This window comes from Cupressus sempervirens, chromosome 7 (genome assembly GCF_028749045.1).
Source record: "Cupressus sempervirens isolate cs-2001-9-10 chromosome 7, ASM2874904v1, whole genome shotgun sequence".
Lineage (NCBI taxonomy): Eukaryota > Viridiplantae > Streptophyta > Pinopsida > Cupressales > Cupressaceae > Cupressus > Cupressus sempervirens.
This window is the reverse complement of record NC_143124.1, coordinates 373,545,540-373,559,573: the sequence shown is the minus strand read 5'-3', so window position 1 is coordinate 373,559,573 and position 14,034 is coordinate 373,545,540. Positions and strand designations below refer to the sequence as shown.

The following is a 14,034-nucleotide window of genomic DNA, read 5'->3' as shown; positions in this document are numbered from 1 at the left end:
AGATGGTTAAATCATTTTAATTTCATATGAAGATGGCACGTTGGTTAATCGTTATGATGCTATTATATTGTTATCTTTAAATCTTAAAAAATTGGTTATTCATCATGGGAAGTGGAATGGTAGTTTGCCATTATGATGGTTTATGCATAATAATTTGTTATGGTAAATTGTTAGCATATTGAGGAATATCATATAATCGTGGATAATTCCCTTATAAGAGCACGTCGAAGGGGGGAAGCATTGCCAAAAAGGAATTGGGCATGGAGGGGCACCACCATCACTGAGCAAATAGGTACGAGCCCTAAACCACCATGGCTAAAGGTAAACGACTAGGCAAGCAAGAGTGTACAATGGATGACCATGAGCTAACTTGTTAAATTACATATCATTTAATAGTAAAGAGATCACTAAGCATGAATTGATATTTGAGAAAACTTGTACCTTTGTAATTGTATAGTTGGAGCCTCCCGGTGCATAAGCATGTCTTACATATTGGGCAACATGATACCTAAATATCTATACATGTACATACATGTATATGTGTACATATGTAAACCAATTTAATATATATAAGGACATATACGCATACTTGATGTTTGGCGTATATGTAAGAAATATATGGTTGGGGTTTTACACATGTACACGTATATACATACATACATTTATAGGTATCTATAGATACCATGGTGTTATATACTAAGAAAATATTATTTTTTGTTTCACCTTTGACTTGGATCTTGATTATTATTTTTGCCTTGAGCGGCCCTCTATGATTCTTTCCCTCTTTCGTCAGGCTTATTACTTGGAAGATAATAAGGCAATTTCTTCGAGCATTGGCTTCAATTTCTTCAAGTGTTGGCTTCGTAACTCTCTGCCACCTACCTTCTTCTTGAGCACACGGAGAGTTATATACACTTCCTGCTGCCTTAGTTTTTGGGGGGGTTCTTGGAAGTTCAGTTCTAAATCGCACTTATTTTCTCCAAGTCGAAGACTCTATTTTTTTACTAGCTTTAAATCACGATTTAGAAGTTTGTTGCATGATTAAAACTTGTGGTACCAAGCCACGATACTGATCATAACCAGCATATTCAGGTATGAAATTTGTTTAATCAGCTCCCTTTATATTTTCTTATCTTCTAGATCATTGAAAAGATATATTTCCACGATGGCATGATTGTATGATGCATACTTATCGTAACCAAAGGCCAAGAGCTTATCAATTTTGAAAGCACATGAGTTGTTTCTTCTCTCTGCTTTGTTTCGTTCGAGATTCTTAGGTGATATTACCAATACAGCCCTGCACCCTCATGCATGAGGGACATCACTGAAATTGTTTTTCAATCATTTGTAAACTCGTAATATGTATATTGCATGCAGAGATATTTTTAATATAAGGCATAAGCTTTGATTATTTCTTTTATTTCTGATCTTGCATGATAACTACATAGGGGCAGATCATAGTTCCCATAACATGTTCTTTACTATATTATGCAAAAAGTAATCTTGTGAGAATCTGAATGCTATATTATGATACTCTGACTTACTCACTGGTATTTGTTGTATACCAGCTGTAGTAAGAATTAGAAAGGTATTCAAGGAAACCATATGTTAAAGATCTCATTGTTATAGCAGTCTCTTGTGATGCACCTAAGGTTAGTGAAGCCGTGTGAATGGGTGAAGAGGAGAGGAATCCTGCAAGGAAGAACAAACTATGATCAGATTCTCAAATTGCATTAACATCTTAAAAAGAAATTACTAAAATATCCAAGTCAACTCATGATTGTCCAAGTATACTCAGTTGTCGAGTCGAGAGGTGGAATTAAGTACCAGGATGCTCAGTGGCTGGTCAAGTTTCTCCATGTTTATTTCTGGATAGGGAGGACCTTTCTCGTTAGAGATTGCATAGGGATAAGTTAAGGTCCGTGGTTGGGAAGTTAAGCCCCTGACAATGTTTCCCCTCTCCACAAGATGTTAGGACATGCACCAAACAAAGATAAGTTATGCATTCAAAACATTGCCGGTAATAGGTAGTTTACTTTATGATGGATTGGTTTATATTATTGATTCAGTTATTTCCTTTAATGAAAGCAACTTTACTCGTCAATATAGTTGGTAACCAGTTAGATCAGTTGATCTTCAAACTAAACATGGAGTATATCTATATGCAAGAGAAAGGTTTTTCTGATGGTTTGTCTCCATTTATGTAAATAAATATGAGCGTATTTTCTAACAGATTATTATTGCCATAGTTAGCAATGGAAGGAAAAGGGGTGATACAATGGTATTTAATACCCTAAATGATCCTACGGTATTTGATGCCCTAAATGATACAATGGTATTTGATCTCCTAAATGAGACAGTGGTATTTGATGCCCTAAATGATATAATGGTATTTGATGGTAATCGTATTTCAATAAAGTGGTATAGTTATTGGTTCCTAAGAGGCATATATGTATTAACTTGGGTTTTTGCAGAAGCATCCCTAGACGTATTTTGGTTTTTGAATTCTACGATATGTTGATTTTTCCCTTGTTAAAATCATTGATGGTGTTTTCAAATTGTTAGTTATGATTTTTTCCATTTAATTGTTTTGTAACCATTAATCTCATTCACATGAACATAATTGTTATAACTATCTTCCTATGAATATGAAGTATTAACTGTATTTCTTTGATATTTTAGTTGTTAGTTAAGACCTAAAAAAAGTGGTTGTTGCACAGATAACTTATTGTCTGCCAATTTTTGGAGAGTTTCTTCCATGAGCCGCTAAGCGTCATTGATCTGTGCCTGATTCCTCGAAAGATCCCGCAATAGCATCATGACTTCGGCAGGCTTGGGTTCATGGTCTGCCATTTTATCAAGTGAGTGGGATCTCCTACTTTTCTGGCTATAAACTTTCATTTACTGTCCACAGGCTGGTAGGATTTATGTCCTCTGATACCACTGTAACGTTCCAATCCCCGCAAGTGAAGACATGATTCCTCTGTATACCATATTTTGTCTCTGTCAAGTAGTTAGAGGGTGTTGTACGGAAGGGAGTGAGTTGAAGGCAATGTATGATCTAGAGGGAGGAGTGACTAAGTCGTACGGTAGTGGCTATGAGACCATATAGTGAGAGGTCGTACAGTGAGAGATTGAATGTGGTTGTACAGTGGAGGAGTCATATGACAGTGGCTATGAGGCCATACACTAAGAGCTCATATGGCAATGGTTATGAGGCCATACACTAAGAGGTTGTATGGTGAGAGGCAAGACAGGGGAGTGTACTGTGAGGGGAATAGCTTGATGTGCCAAGTGTGAATGTGTACGCTATGAAGGTATGTGAAGAGGTAGTAAAGGGGTATTGAAGAGGCCTTGGAGGTGATCATTCAGCATGTAAAGGAAGGTTGTACAGTCCTTGCAAAGGGTCGTACGGTGTTGTTCTTCTAATTCACAAATGCTAAGTCCTCCAAAAATGAATTAAAAACTTTAAAGATAAGATAAGATAATGATATTAATGTCCAACAAAAGACCAAAAAGAGGTCTATGGGATAATCTGGACTAAAGGAAATTGTACAAAGAGACACCAGAATATACTGAGATAATCACAGATATATATATTCCAAACCAAAATGGTGTTCCAAATTTACTAGATCCGAAGCAAAGAAATACGATGGATGGAATAGGGTGAGGGTTGATTCCCACCAAAACTGCAAGAGCCAAGTAGGAAAGATCTCTCACTTCCGAAATGGCGAACAATAGAGAACTCCAAAGGAATTCGCATACAATAAAATAATCCAAATCGCATATCCTACTACCACCGACATGTTGTGCTTAAATAGCCTTCGGAGGAACTCTCGAGGGTTTACAAAGACACCCAATGGCAACACCTACAGAAACAATCAAATAAAAATGGGTCTGAGATATACTAAATCAATCAGTCCCATAAACAATGCTTTGATTATTTATTTATTTTATGACGGGAATGTTGCATCCAATCTGCAAGCAAACTCATACAATCCACATACACCCTACATGTGATATGCAAACTTTGTAACATGTTGGCACAACTCAGCATTCTTGAGATTGTAGTGCCACCTAGACCAAGGTCGTTGAACATGAACTACAATAGGAATACGATCCTAAGCACACACAATCAACAATAAGACAATTGTCATCTACCATGAATTACCAATAACCATAGTATCACAATAAGCTCAATACTGACATAGCTGGACATTAATGAAAAATAACACCACTTGCATCCAACTTGTACAATGACTTCCGATATTTTCAATAACTCAAACATTTAATTTTTTATAACATTAGTATCATCGAAAATAACATCTTCCACTGTAAACAATTACCAATCAACTCAAATGCATAAACCAATTATGCTGGAATGTAAGTAATTTTAAGTGACAAGGCCAGAGCCAAAACAGTGACTAACTAAAAATAGCCATAACTGAGAAAAAAGTCCAAAACAACCCCAGAAAGTATTATCATAGCCTTCTAATTCCCCAACCTAAAAGCAACACCTAGAAAAGCCTTATATGCTGAATTGTGAATCTCCAAGACTAGACAAGCTCCCTAACCAGACCATATTAGTCTACAAGACCTCAAAAAATAGACTAATGGTCACGAAGTTGTCAACTGATTAGGAGGAGGGCACTATGATCCTCCCTCCCCAAAGTTTCTTGCCCTCAAGCAATTGGAACCATAGATGATGTATATATTTTTTTCCACATTAATAAAATTATCTTATCTTATTGCATGCTTTTCCATGTTCCTTCCTCAACCCACAAATTCTTTCACTTTACCAAATATTGTTTCATACAAATCCTCCATAGAATACATGCCCTAGAATCAATAATAACATCAAGAATTAAAATCAGCTTTCCCTCATCTAATGGTGCCAACTTGTGAGAAGGAACCACATTATGGCACGGTGCCTTTTGAAGTGTGTTAAATATAAAACTTTGTGCACTCTATAATGCATCTCATAAGCCACTTCTCCAATCTATTTGGAAATCCTAAAAAGACCATAAAACCATAGGCTAAGCTTCTCTCATACACTCTTTGTGAGAATGGATTGCCTGTAGGACTGTGATATCAAATATACCATGTCACCAATCTCAAAACTACACTGTGTAGTGTTGATCAAGGAATAACTTCTGTAGGTTTTGTGCCTGTTGTGAGATCTCTTTAAAAGATTCCGTTCATCTTGACTTGCATGTATTAAATCTCTATCCTTAAGCATTATATTCTCCCTAACGAGTAGATCAAGGAAGCTTGGACTTATATATCTGTACAACAGCAGTAATAGTGACTACTTGGTAGACATGTGGTAAGTTGAATTAAAACAATTCTGACCAACTTGCAAGTCTCACCCATGAATTCTTTTGCCTTCAAATATAATTTCTAAGATATCCCATAACCCATTTATTTACTATCTCTATCTACCCATCAATCTGTGGGTTATAGCTAATACTTGTAGTCCCTCTCACTGAGGGAGCCAACATAAATACCTACATGCAGTTGAATAAAAATCATTAAGGAAAATGAATAATCTAATGATATTAGATTACTATGAAAATATGAGATACAGATTTAGCAATGAGAGGGAACTGTTCTAACTCACCTCCAAGGTGTGCAATCAGCAGTGGTAATGCGGGTAAAAGTGCTCTTGTCTGATCTACATCCCCTGTGGCTATATTTGTGAGGCACCAAGCTGCTTCCAGTAACTATTGCACACCAAATTATTAATATAGGATGTTAAAAGTTCTAACTATTTTAAGAATTAACTCGCGAGCATCTAATTGCCTGTTACTGAGGTGAGAGGGGAAAATATAAATATTTGAGTCCATCGTTATAAAAAGCTGACCTGCTCATTTGCAGATCCAAAGGAAAGGCACTGAACAAGAATAGGCACAACCCCAGCTTGAACAGCTATTTCTACAGGAGGCATTGAAGTCTGTGAAAGAAGTCGCCTCATTCTGCGGAGAACTTCCATCTTTTTTTGAAACGATCCTTTACCTCTGCATTGAAAGGCAGACAAATAAGACACAAAGATTACAAGCTGGCAAGGAAAAGCAAGAGAACTGGAACATTAAGATTTTGAAAAAGACACCAAATCTACTACTTCTAATTGTAGCATCAACCATTAAATGTTAATCTATTATATTGAATGATATCTTCTGCACATAATAAATGGGATAAGCTCAAATATCAGGGCTTGCATAATGGAAGCGTGTGTTCAAATCCACGGGACACATGTCACATCTAAAATGTTGTATCTTGAGTCAGGTAAAACTTCCACATCCAATTCTGAGTGTGGCATACTGGTACCGTAATATAAGGCCAGGAGCAAGTCATCCGTGAATTTGACGGAAGAATACCCCTCAGTTGTGACATCTAAGCCAAAGGTCATCTCACAAAAAGATATACAAGACATAATAGAAATCTATTTCTTGAAGTTTAAATCTCAGATTATAGTTTCCCATTATATAGTATAATTGGTGGCAACAGCAGAGATGAAAGTAGACTTAGAAGAATGTGTCTCGTCAAGTGTAAAATATGCTTGAGTCCTATGTGCTCTATTTGTAGTAGCAAGAGTCGATGGCTCTGTTGGAGCTTTTAGAACATTGTAATTAGTTGATATGTTTGACTTTGCACAAGCAATATTATAATTTAAAATTTTGCCAATTGTAACAATCTAGTTATTATTTATGCGCTATGGAGTATGCTTCGTGCAATATAATATAACCAGTGAAATCAATATTAAGAAAAAAAATTCCTATTTTTCATAATTCATTGATTAAAACTCACTATTTTATTTGTTGTATATATCTCTATGCTATGGAAATGCCCCTAAATTTCAAAACAAAGTAGTTTTGTCTCTTTTTCTACAATTTTTTATGCTTTTTTTCAAGTCTAAGAATAAATGATAGCAGTGCTTTACAATTTGGAAGGTGATTTATTGTTCTTGTTGCTATTGACAATGAATTCCAAAAATATATTCTTGGGTGTATATCAACTGTCGTCGGTAGAAATTGTGTATCAGCCGACGGGTCCCTTCGGAAAGGAAATTGTGTATCAGCCGACAGGTCCCTTCGGAAAGGAAATTGTGTATCAGCCGACAGGTCCCTTCGGAAAGGAAATTGTGTATCAGCCGACAGGTCCCTTCGGAAAGGTTCTTGTTATGTAGCCGACAAGTCCCTTCGGAAAGGTTTTTGTTATGTAGCGACGTTGTATGTGGTCGACGGACTCCTTCGGGAAAGTTCTTCGGAAAGTATTTATAACCCCTTCGAAAAGCATTGTATTCATCTTATCATTGAAGCATAATGTACTGTTTGGCATATGCGAATAATAATAATAAGAGTTTTGTTGTTCGTGTTCATATTCATTGTTTGTGTGCAATTCTTAATTAACCTATGCGGTAAACATTTGGCACCGTTGCCCGATGGACCTAGTACGGTGACAGGCAAACGAAGATTAAATGTCGAATCAGTTGAACAAGAATAAGAATAAATTGAAGGAAAAGGATGAATTACGCGCAGCACAGGAAAATTTAATTTTGGCACAACAGGCTGAACGCAGACGGAGATTTCAGCAAGTTACCGACGGACACAAAAGCACTGAAAAATTGTTGGAAGAGACTCAACAGCAGCTCGATTTGGTGGAAGAAGTGAGCGAGGAGTTTTTGAACCTGCATACGCCACGGGAAGAGAATCCTGACAGAAGGAGATCAACTTGCACGGCTCAAAGTGTCGAAGGAGCATGAGTGCAATGTCCCCTTTCTAGCATTCATAGCATGATGTTGTCGTTAGCCTATTTCCCCACAGTCCCGTAGGCTAACTAGGACATTAAAGGGGCTTAGAGGCCATTTGGCCTAGATAGTTTCAGTTGCAGGTCTTTCTGAGGGGTTCTGAGGCAACTTTGGGCATACTTACTATTTATAGTAAGTCATCTTGGACATGGCCGGACATTCAGTCACAGTGGTATGTCGATGGTAATTGTTTAAAATCGACAGGAAAACTTATTTATCATTGATAAGATTTGTTATGCATTGATAAAGCCATTTTATAAAGTTAAATTTAAATATTTAACTTTATTAATGCATAGACTATAGTTTGTGGGAAATATTTAAATTAAAAGAGTTCCCTTTATTTTTATAACACATTGGAGACATAAGGTACATAAAGGGAGTTATGTTTTATCCCGCATTGAGAAAACGAAGGATTGAGCTCTTGTGAGAACACTATAAAAGAAATGGAAGAGTTTTATTTTTTTTTGTATGCTTGGATGAAGATTAATGTTATGTTGCTGGATATCTGATTATCGGGCTTGGAGGACGGAATCCCTCTTTGCTAGCATTCTCTTCGCTGTTGGAAGACACAGTCAGGAGGATCAATGGTGTTTTCACTTCAGGAAACACACTGGGTTTCATTTGGGGCGTTCGCATAAAGAAATTTACAAGGGTTTGAGGTGCAAATCTGAAGTTAGTTATTGCTATAGTGTTGCATGAACAGTATTTTTGCTACAGTTGGCATGAACAGTATTTTGCTACAGTACGGCGTGAACAGTGTTGGTATCAAGTTTACTTGTTTTTCCGGCTGATTAGAAGTTTGGAAAGCTGCCGACTACATCTGCAAAATACTACAGCAACTAATTCCAGATTTCTTCTGTCAAATTTTGATACTTTGCATAATAATTGTTGAATACAAGTCTGAATAGTTGTTGCAGCCTTTAAGGCAGCTGTAAGTGCACATCTACATTTAAAAATCACCCTTTATCAGCAGATTGAAAGAGTTTCCAGATTTTTCATATATTGTTGAATGTGTGCCAAGTGTTTGTGAAAATGTTATGATGGGTATTATGCATTTTAATGTCACTTCATAGTTGTTCGTAAATCTACTCATTGGAAAGCAATTTATTGAGGAAATCAGCTTTATGAGTTAAGTGTTTGACAATATTCCTTAAGTTAAATTTCTAGAAGTCAAAGTTCAAATCAGGGGAGGATATTACAGTGGTATCAGAGCTATAAGTCCTGCCATCCTGTGGAGGTCTTATAGGAAATTTGGAACTGGCGGATAGAGGGGAAAGTGTTTGATGAAATGTCAAAACACTAAAATCAGAGCATTTATGTTTGAGCATGCGACAGAGGCCTTATAATTTCCGCAATACCAGAGCAAGACAAAGTAGGAGTTCAGACCTGCAAAGCAAACAGTCTAGTTCATCCGTACAGGGGGGTATAGAATCCAGTCATACAGACATAGCGGAGGTATTCTTTGATCAAGACAGCAATATGGGTGACCGAGATGACAGGAATACAAGATTAGGTGGAGGCGGGAATGCCGGTCCAGAGCCTGGAGAGGAAAAATTCTTACAATTATTAGAGACCTTGGTACAGGGTCAGCGAGTAGCAGAACAAAGGGCACAGGAACAGAATTAGAGATTGGATCTTATGATGCAGATGATGGCTCATCAAATGGGGTTGAATGCTAACATGGGTGGAGGAAACAATCAGAATGGAAATGATCAGGATGGGACACATAATGGAGATGAACAAGTTGGGAACAATTTCGGTCATGCACCCCAGCGAGCTAGGACAGTGAGTTCAAGGCCCATGATTCCTACATTTCCTCCTAGAGCTCCAGAGCAGCTCGTACTAGAGCCCCAGATTACTGATATACAGGACCAGTTGAGGAGAGATTGGGAAGCCGGAGGGCCAAATTTTACTGCTGCAATTACCTTTAGGGAGTATATGGATGTGCGGATGAAACATATGCCACGTGGACATGACAGGAACCAGAGCTATGAGCTACGGAAGAAAGTAGGGAGACTTGAGTTACCATATTATGATGGCTCAGGAAAGTCTACAGCAAGAGCTTGGGTTCAAAAGCTTGACACATACTTTCAATTGAACCCTATGCCTGAGGAAGAAGCTATTAAGTACGCAGCAATTCATCTGGATGGGTTAGCACACGAGTGGTGGCATCATGGTATGGTCACTATGGGACATGCACACATTACCTCATATGTGGAGTTTACAGAGAGGCTGATTGAACGTTTTGATAGGAAGGATCCAGAACTCCATTTCAAGGAGTTAGCTCAGCTTAAACAGTGGGGATCATTGGAAACATACATTTCAGAGTTTTAGAAACTTTCAGTGTTAGTAACAGATGTATCTGAACGGAGGATACTAGTTCCATTTATGGATGGGTTAGCTGATCCGTTGAGAGGGTGGATTAAAGCTCTCGACCCTCCCACTTTGCAGGAAGCCATTAAGAAAGCTCGTGACATGGATTCCTCTTCATCTTCAAAAAATAAATTCCAGGCAAAGAGTTTCCCTTCAAGGAAAGATAAGGACAGGAAACCTTTTCATAAAGAGGTTCAGCCAGCTAAGGAGGAAAGTAAGAGGTTGGACAAGGAGACACTTAATGATCTCAGGAAGAAGAAGCTTTGTTTTCATTGCAGGGAGCCTTGGGATTTGTCACATAAGTGTCCATTGAAAGCAAATGCTAAGCAGATGGAGTACTTTTCAGCCGAAGAGTCAGATTCAGAGCAGTCATCCGAATCAAATGGAGATGATGATAGTTCTTCACAAGAGGAAGCACGCGGTGATAGCACGATAGCTCAGTTGTCAAGTATACAGGAGGCCGTCACTTTCAGAGTTAGGGGAACCTTGGATGGACAAAGAGTTGTGGCACTCATTGATACAGGGGCGACACATAACTTCATTGATGAGAAGTTTGTGACACGCAGAGGGCTACATACAGAGGAGCATAGGGGATTTAAGGTGATGGTTGCCGATGGCTTCAAAATTGAATGTACCAAGAAAATCTCCAACTTGCAGCTTCGTTTGGGAGATTATGACATGACAGGAGATTTCTTTGTGGTCAACATTGGTGATCAGGATATGGTGCTTGGGATGAACTGGATGAAGTCTCTGGCAGAGTTTACATTTAACCTTGAGAAAATGGAAATGAGGTTTGAGGCAAATGGTAAGAAGTTAGTGCTCAGAGGTTTGTCAGATGGGAGACTTCGAGTGGTGTCACTCAAGCGGATGCAGAGTTTCTTTAGACATGATCAGGTGCAGTGGACAGCAGAGTTTAGAGTAATGCCTGAGATGACAGAGCGGCATAAACAAGAGTATCCACCTGATGTACAAAAAATAATAACCAAACATACTAAGGTGTTTGGTGAGATACCTCCAGGGAGACCCCCGGATAGGGGAATCGAGCATGTTATTGAATTAGAGGAAGGGGCCAAGCCAGTTATCATCACACCTTACCGCCATCCGAAGAGATGTAAGGATGAAATAGAAAAGGCAATTAAGGAGTTGATTGACATGAGGCACATACGACCAAGCAAAAGTCCGTTCGCTTCTTCGGTAGTATTGGTGAAGAAGGACGGTACAATGAGGATGTGCATTGATTATAGGGAGCTAAACAAGAAGACAATCAAGAACCGATACCCTATCCCGCGCATCGATGAGCTTATTGATGAATTGCATGGTGCATGCTACTTCTCCAAGATTGATTTGAGATCCGGCTACCATCAGATACGGGTTAGAGAGGTGGATGTGGTGAAGACAGCTTTTAGATGCCACTATGGACATTTTGAGTTCTTAGTCATGCCCTTTGGGTTGACAAATGCCCCTGCCACTTTCCAGTCCTGTATGAATAGAGTGTTCAGAGATCAGTTGAGGAAGTTTGTGTTGATATTTTTTGATGATATACTGATATACAGCCGTACTTGGGAGGAACATTTGAAGCATATTGATACAGTGCTCAGTATTCTAGAGAGGGAGTCATTATATGCCAAGATGAGTAAATGTGAGTTTGGGATGACAGAGTTGCTCTATCTAGGGCATATTATTAGTGCAGGAAGTGTTCGGGTTGACCCAGACATGATCAGGGCCATTCTGGATTGGCCACCACCGACGAACACTTCACAACTCAAGGGATTTCTCAGGCTTTGTGGGTTCTACCACAGATTTGTGAAGGGATTTTCACAGATAGCAGCACCACTTACAGATTTAACACGGAAAGATAGTTTCAAGTGGTCAGAGACGGCTCAGGATTGTTTTGACAGGTTTAAGGAGCTGATGAGTACATGTCCTGTTTTAGCCATTCCAGATTTCACCAGGCCCTTTGAGCTGCAGTGTGATGCCTCGAGAGAGGGCATAGGAGCTGTTCTCATGCAAGACAAACATCTCATCGCATATGAGAGTAGAAAATTACGAGGTGTGGAGAGAACCTACAGCATCTACAAAAAAGAGATGGTAGCAATCATGCACCCGCTAGCTAAGTTCAGGCAGTACTTAGTGGGAAGCCGGTTCACAGTAAAAACAGATCATAATAGCTTGAAACATTTCCTTGCACAGAAGGACCTTAATGACAGGCAACAGAAATGGGTGAGTAAATTACAGGCCTATGATTTCGACATAGCCTATGTCAAAGGGAAGAAAAATATTGTTGCAGATGCTTTATCTAGAAGGCCTCATTTGCTTGTTGTTGGGATAGTCATGGATGATTGGAGAGAGATGATCTTGGCAGAATATGCTAAGGATAGTTGGGAATCTAGCATTATTGAGGGAGCTATTCAAGATAGTCGATACACTGTCGTAAATGATCTGATCATCTACAAGGAAAGGATTTATTTAGTACCCGGGTCTGCTATGAAGCAGAAGATTTTGAGGGCATTTCATGATTCACCAATGGCAGGACATCCCGGATTCTTTAAGACATATCGGCAGGTGAGAGAGCACTTCACTTGGAAAGGACTCAAATCAGAGGTGCTTCAGTTTGTGAGGGAATGCCCTGTGTGTCAGCAGAACAAACAAGAACATTCTTTTCCGGGTGGTTTACTACAGCCCCCACCCATACCAGAGAAGAAGTGGGAGAGCATTTCCATGGATTTTATCACAGGCCTCCCCAAGGCACAGGGTCGGGATTGTATCTTTGTTGTGGTAGACAGATTGACGATATTTGCACATTTCTTTGCAATTTTGTCTACATATTCAGCAGCACAAACAGCAGAACTATTTTTTCGAGAGGTATTCAGACTACATGGGATACCACGGAGCATAGTCAGTGACAGAGACAGCAGATTTATGAGCCACTTTTGGCAGGAGTTGTTCAGGTTATGTGGAACAGAGCTCACTCCGAGTACCAGCTACCACCCCCAAACTGATGGGCAGACAGAGATAGTGAACAAATGGGTTGAGGGGTACCTTCGAAACTACATTGCAGGAGAGCAGAAGGCTTGGGTGAAGTGGCTACATCTAGGGGAGTACTACTATAATACCTCTTTCCATATGTCTATTCAAATGTCCCCTTTTATGGCACTGTACGGGTATGATGCTCCTAATTTTTTGGATTTGTTATTTGGGGACAGCAGGGTGCCTAAGGCCAAGGATACTTTGCAGGAGTGTCAGGACATTATGCGATCCTTGAAGGAAAATTTGCAAAAATCACAAAATCAGCAGAAGCAATATGCTGATCAGCACAGGGTTGAAGGGTCTTTTGAGGTGGGAGATATGGTGTACCTCATGTTACAGCCGTATAGATAGTCCTCTCTCAAGAAGAGTGGAGCAGAGAAATTGAAACCACGCTACTATGGACCGTTCAAAGTAATCAGGAGAGTGGGCGAAGTAGCTTATGAGTTGGAGTTGCCTGCAGACAGTAAAGTGCATAATTTGTTCCATGTGTCACGCCTTAAGAAGGCATTGGGTCACCATGTGGTGCCTTCAGTAGTATTGCCACCTCTTGATGATGAGGGAAAGCTTATCTTGGTTCCCGAGGCCATACTTGACTCCAGGGAGAGGGTGCTTCGCAGGAGGACTATCAGGGAGTATCTAGTGAAGTGGACGAACCTACCTGTCGAGGATGCTACTTGGGAAAATGAGCAGATATTGCAGCATCCAGAGCTGAAATTGCTTGAGAACGAGCAATTTTGGAAGGGCGGACTGTAATGTCCCATTTCTAGCATTCATAGCATGATGTTGTCGTTAGCCTATTTCCCCACAAGCCTGTAGGCTAACTAGGA

The 14,034-nt window shown here is 39.3% G+C and overlaps 1 protein-coding gene across 1 annotated transcript in view; it reads right to left on the bottom strand.

The window, feature by feature from the left end:
- LOC149547020 (importin subunit alpha-9) overlaps positions 1–14,034 on the bottom strand; it is a 313,252-nt gene that overhangs the window by 264,660 nt on the left and 34,558 nt on the right. Inside the window, exons 3-4 of the mRNA XM_089791470.1 lie at positions 5,864–6,017; positions 5,621–5,723 (exon numbers count right to left, since the gene is read on the bottom strand). Coding sequence (XP_089647596.1) covers positions 5,621–5,723; positions 5,864–6,017 — 257 coding nt within the window. The remainder of the gene's footprint in view (positions 1–5,620; positions 5,724–5,863; positions 6,018–14,034) is intronic.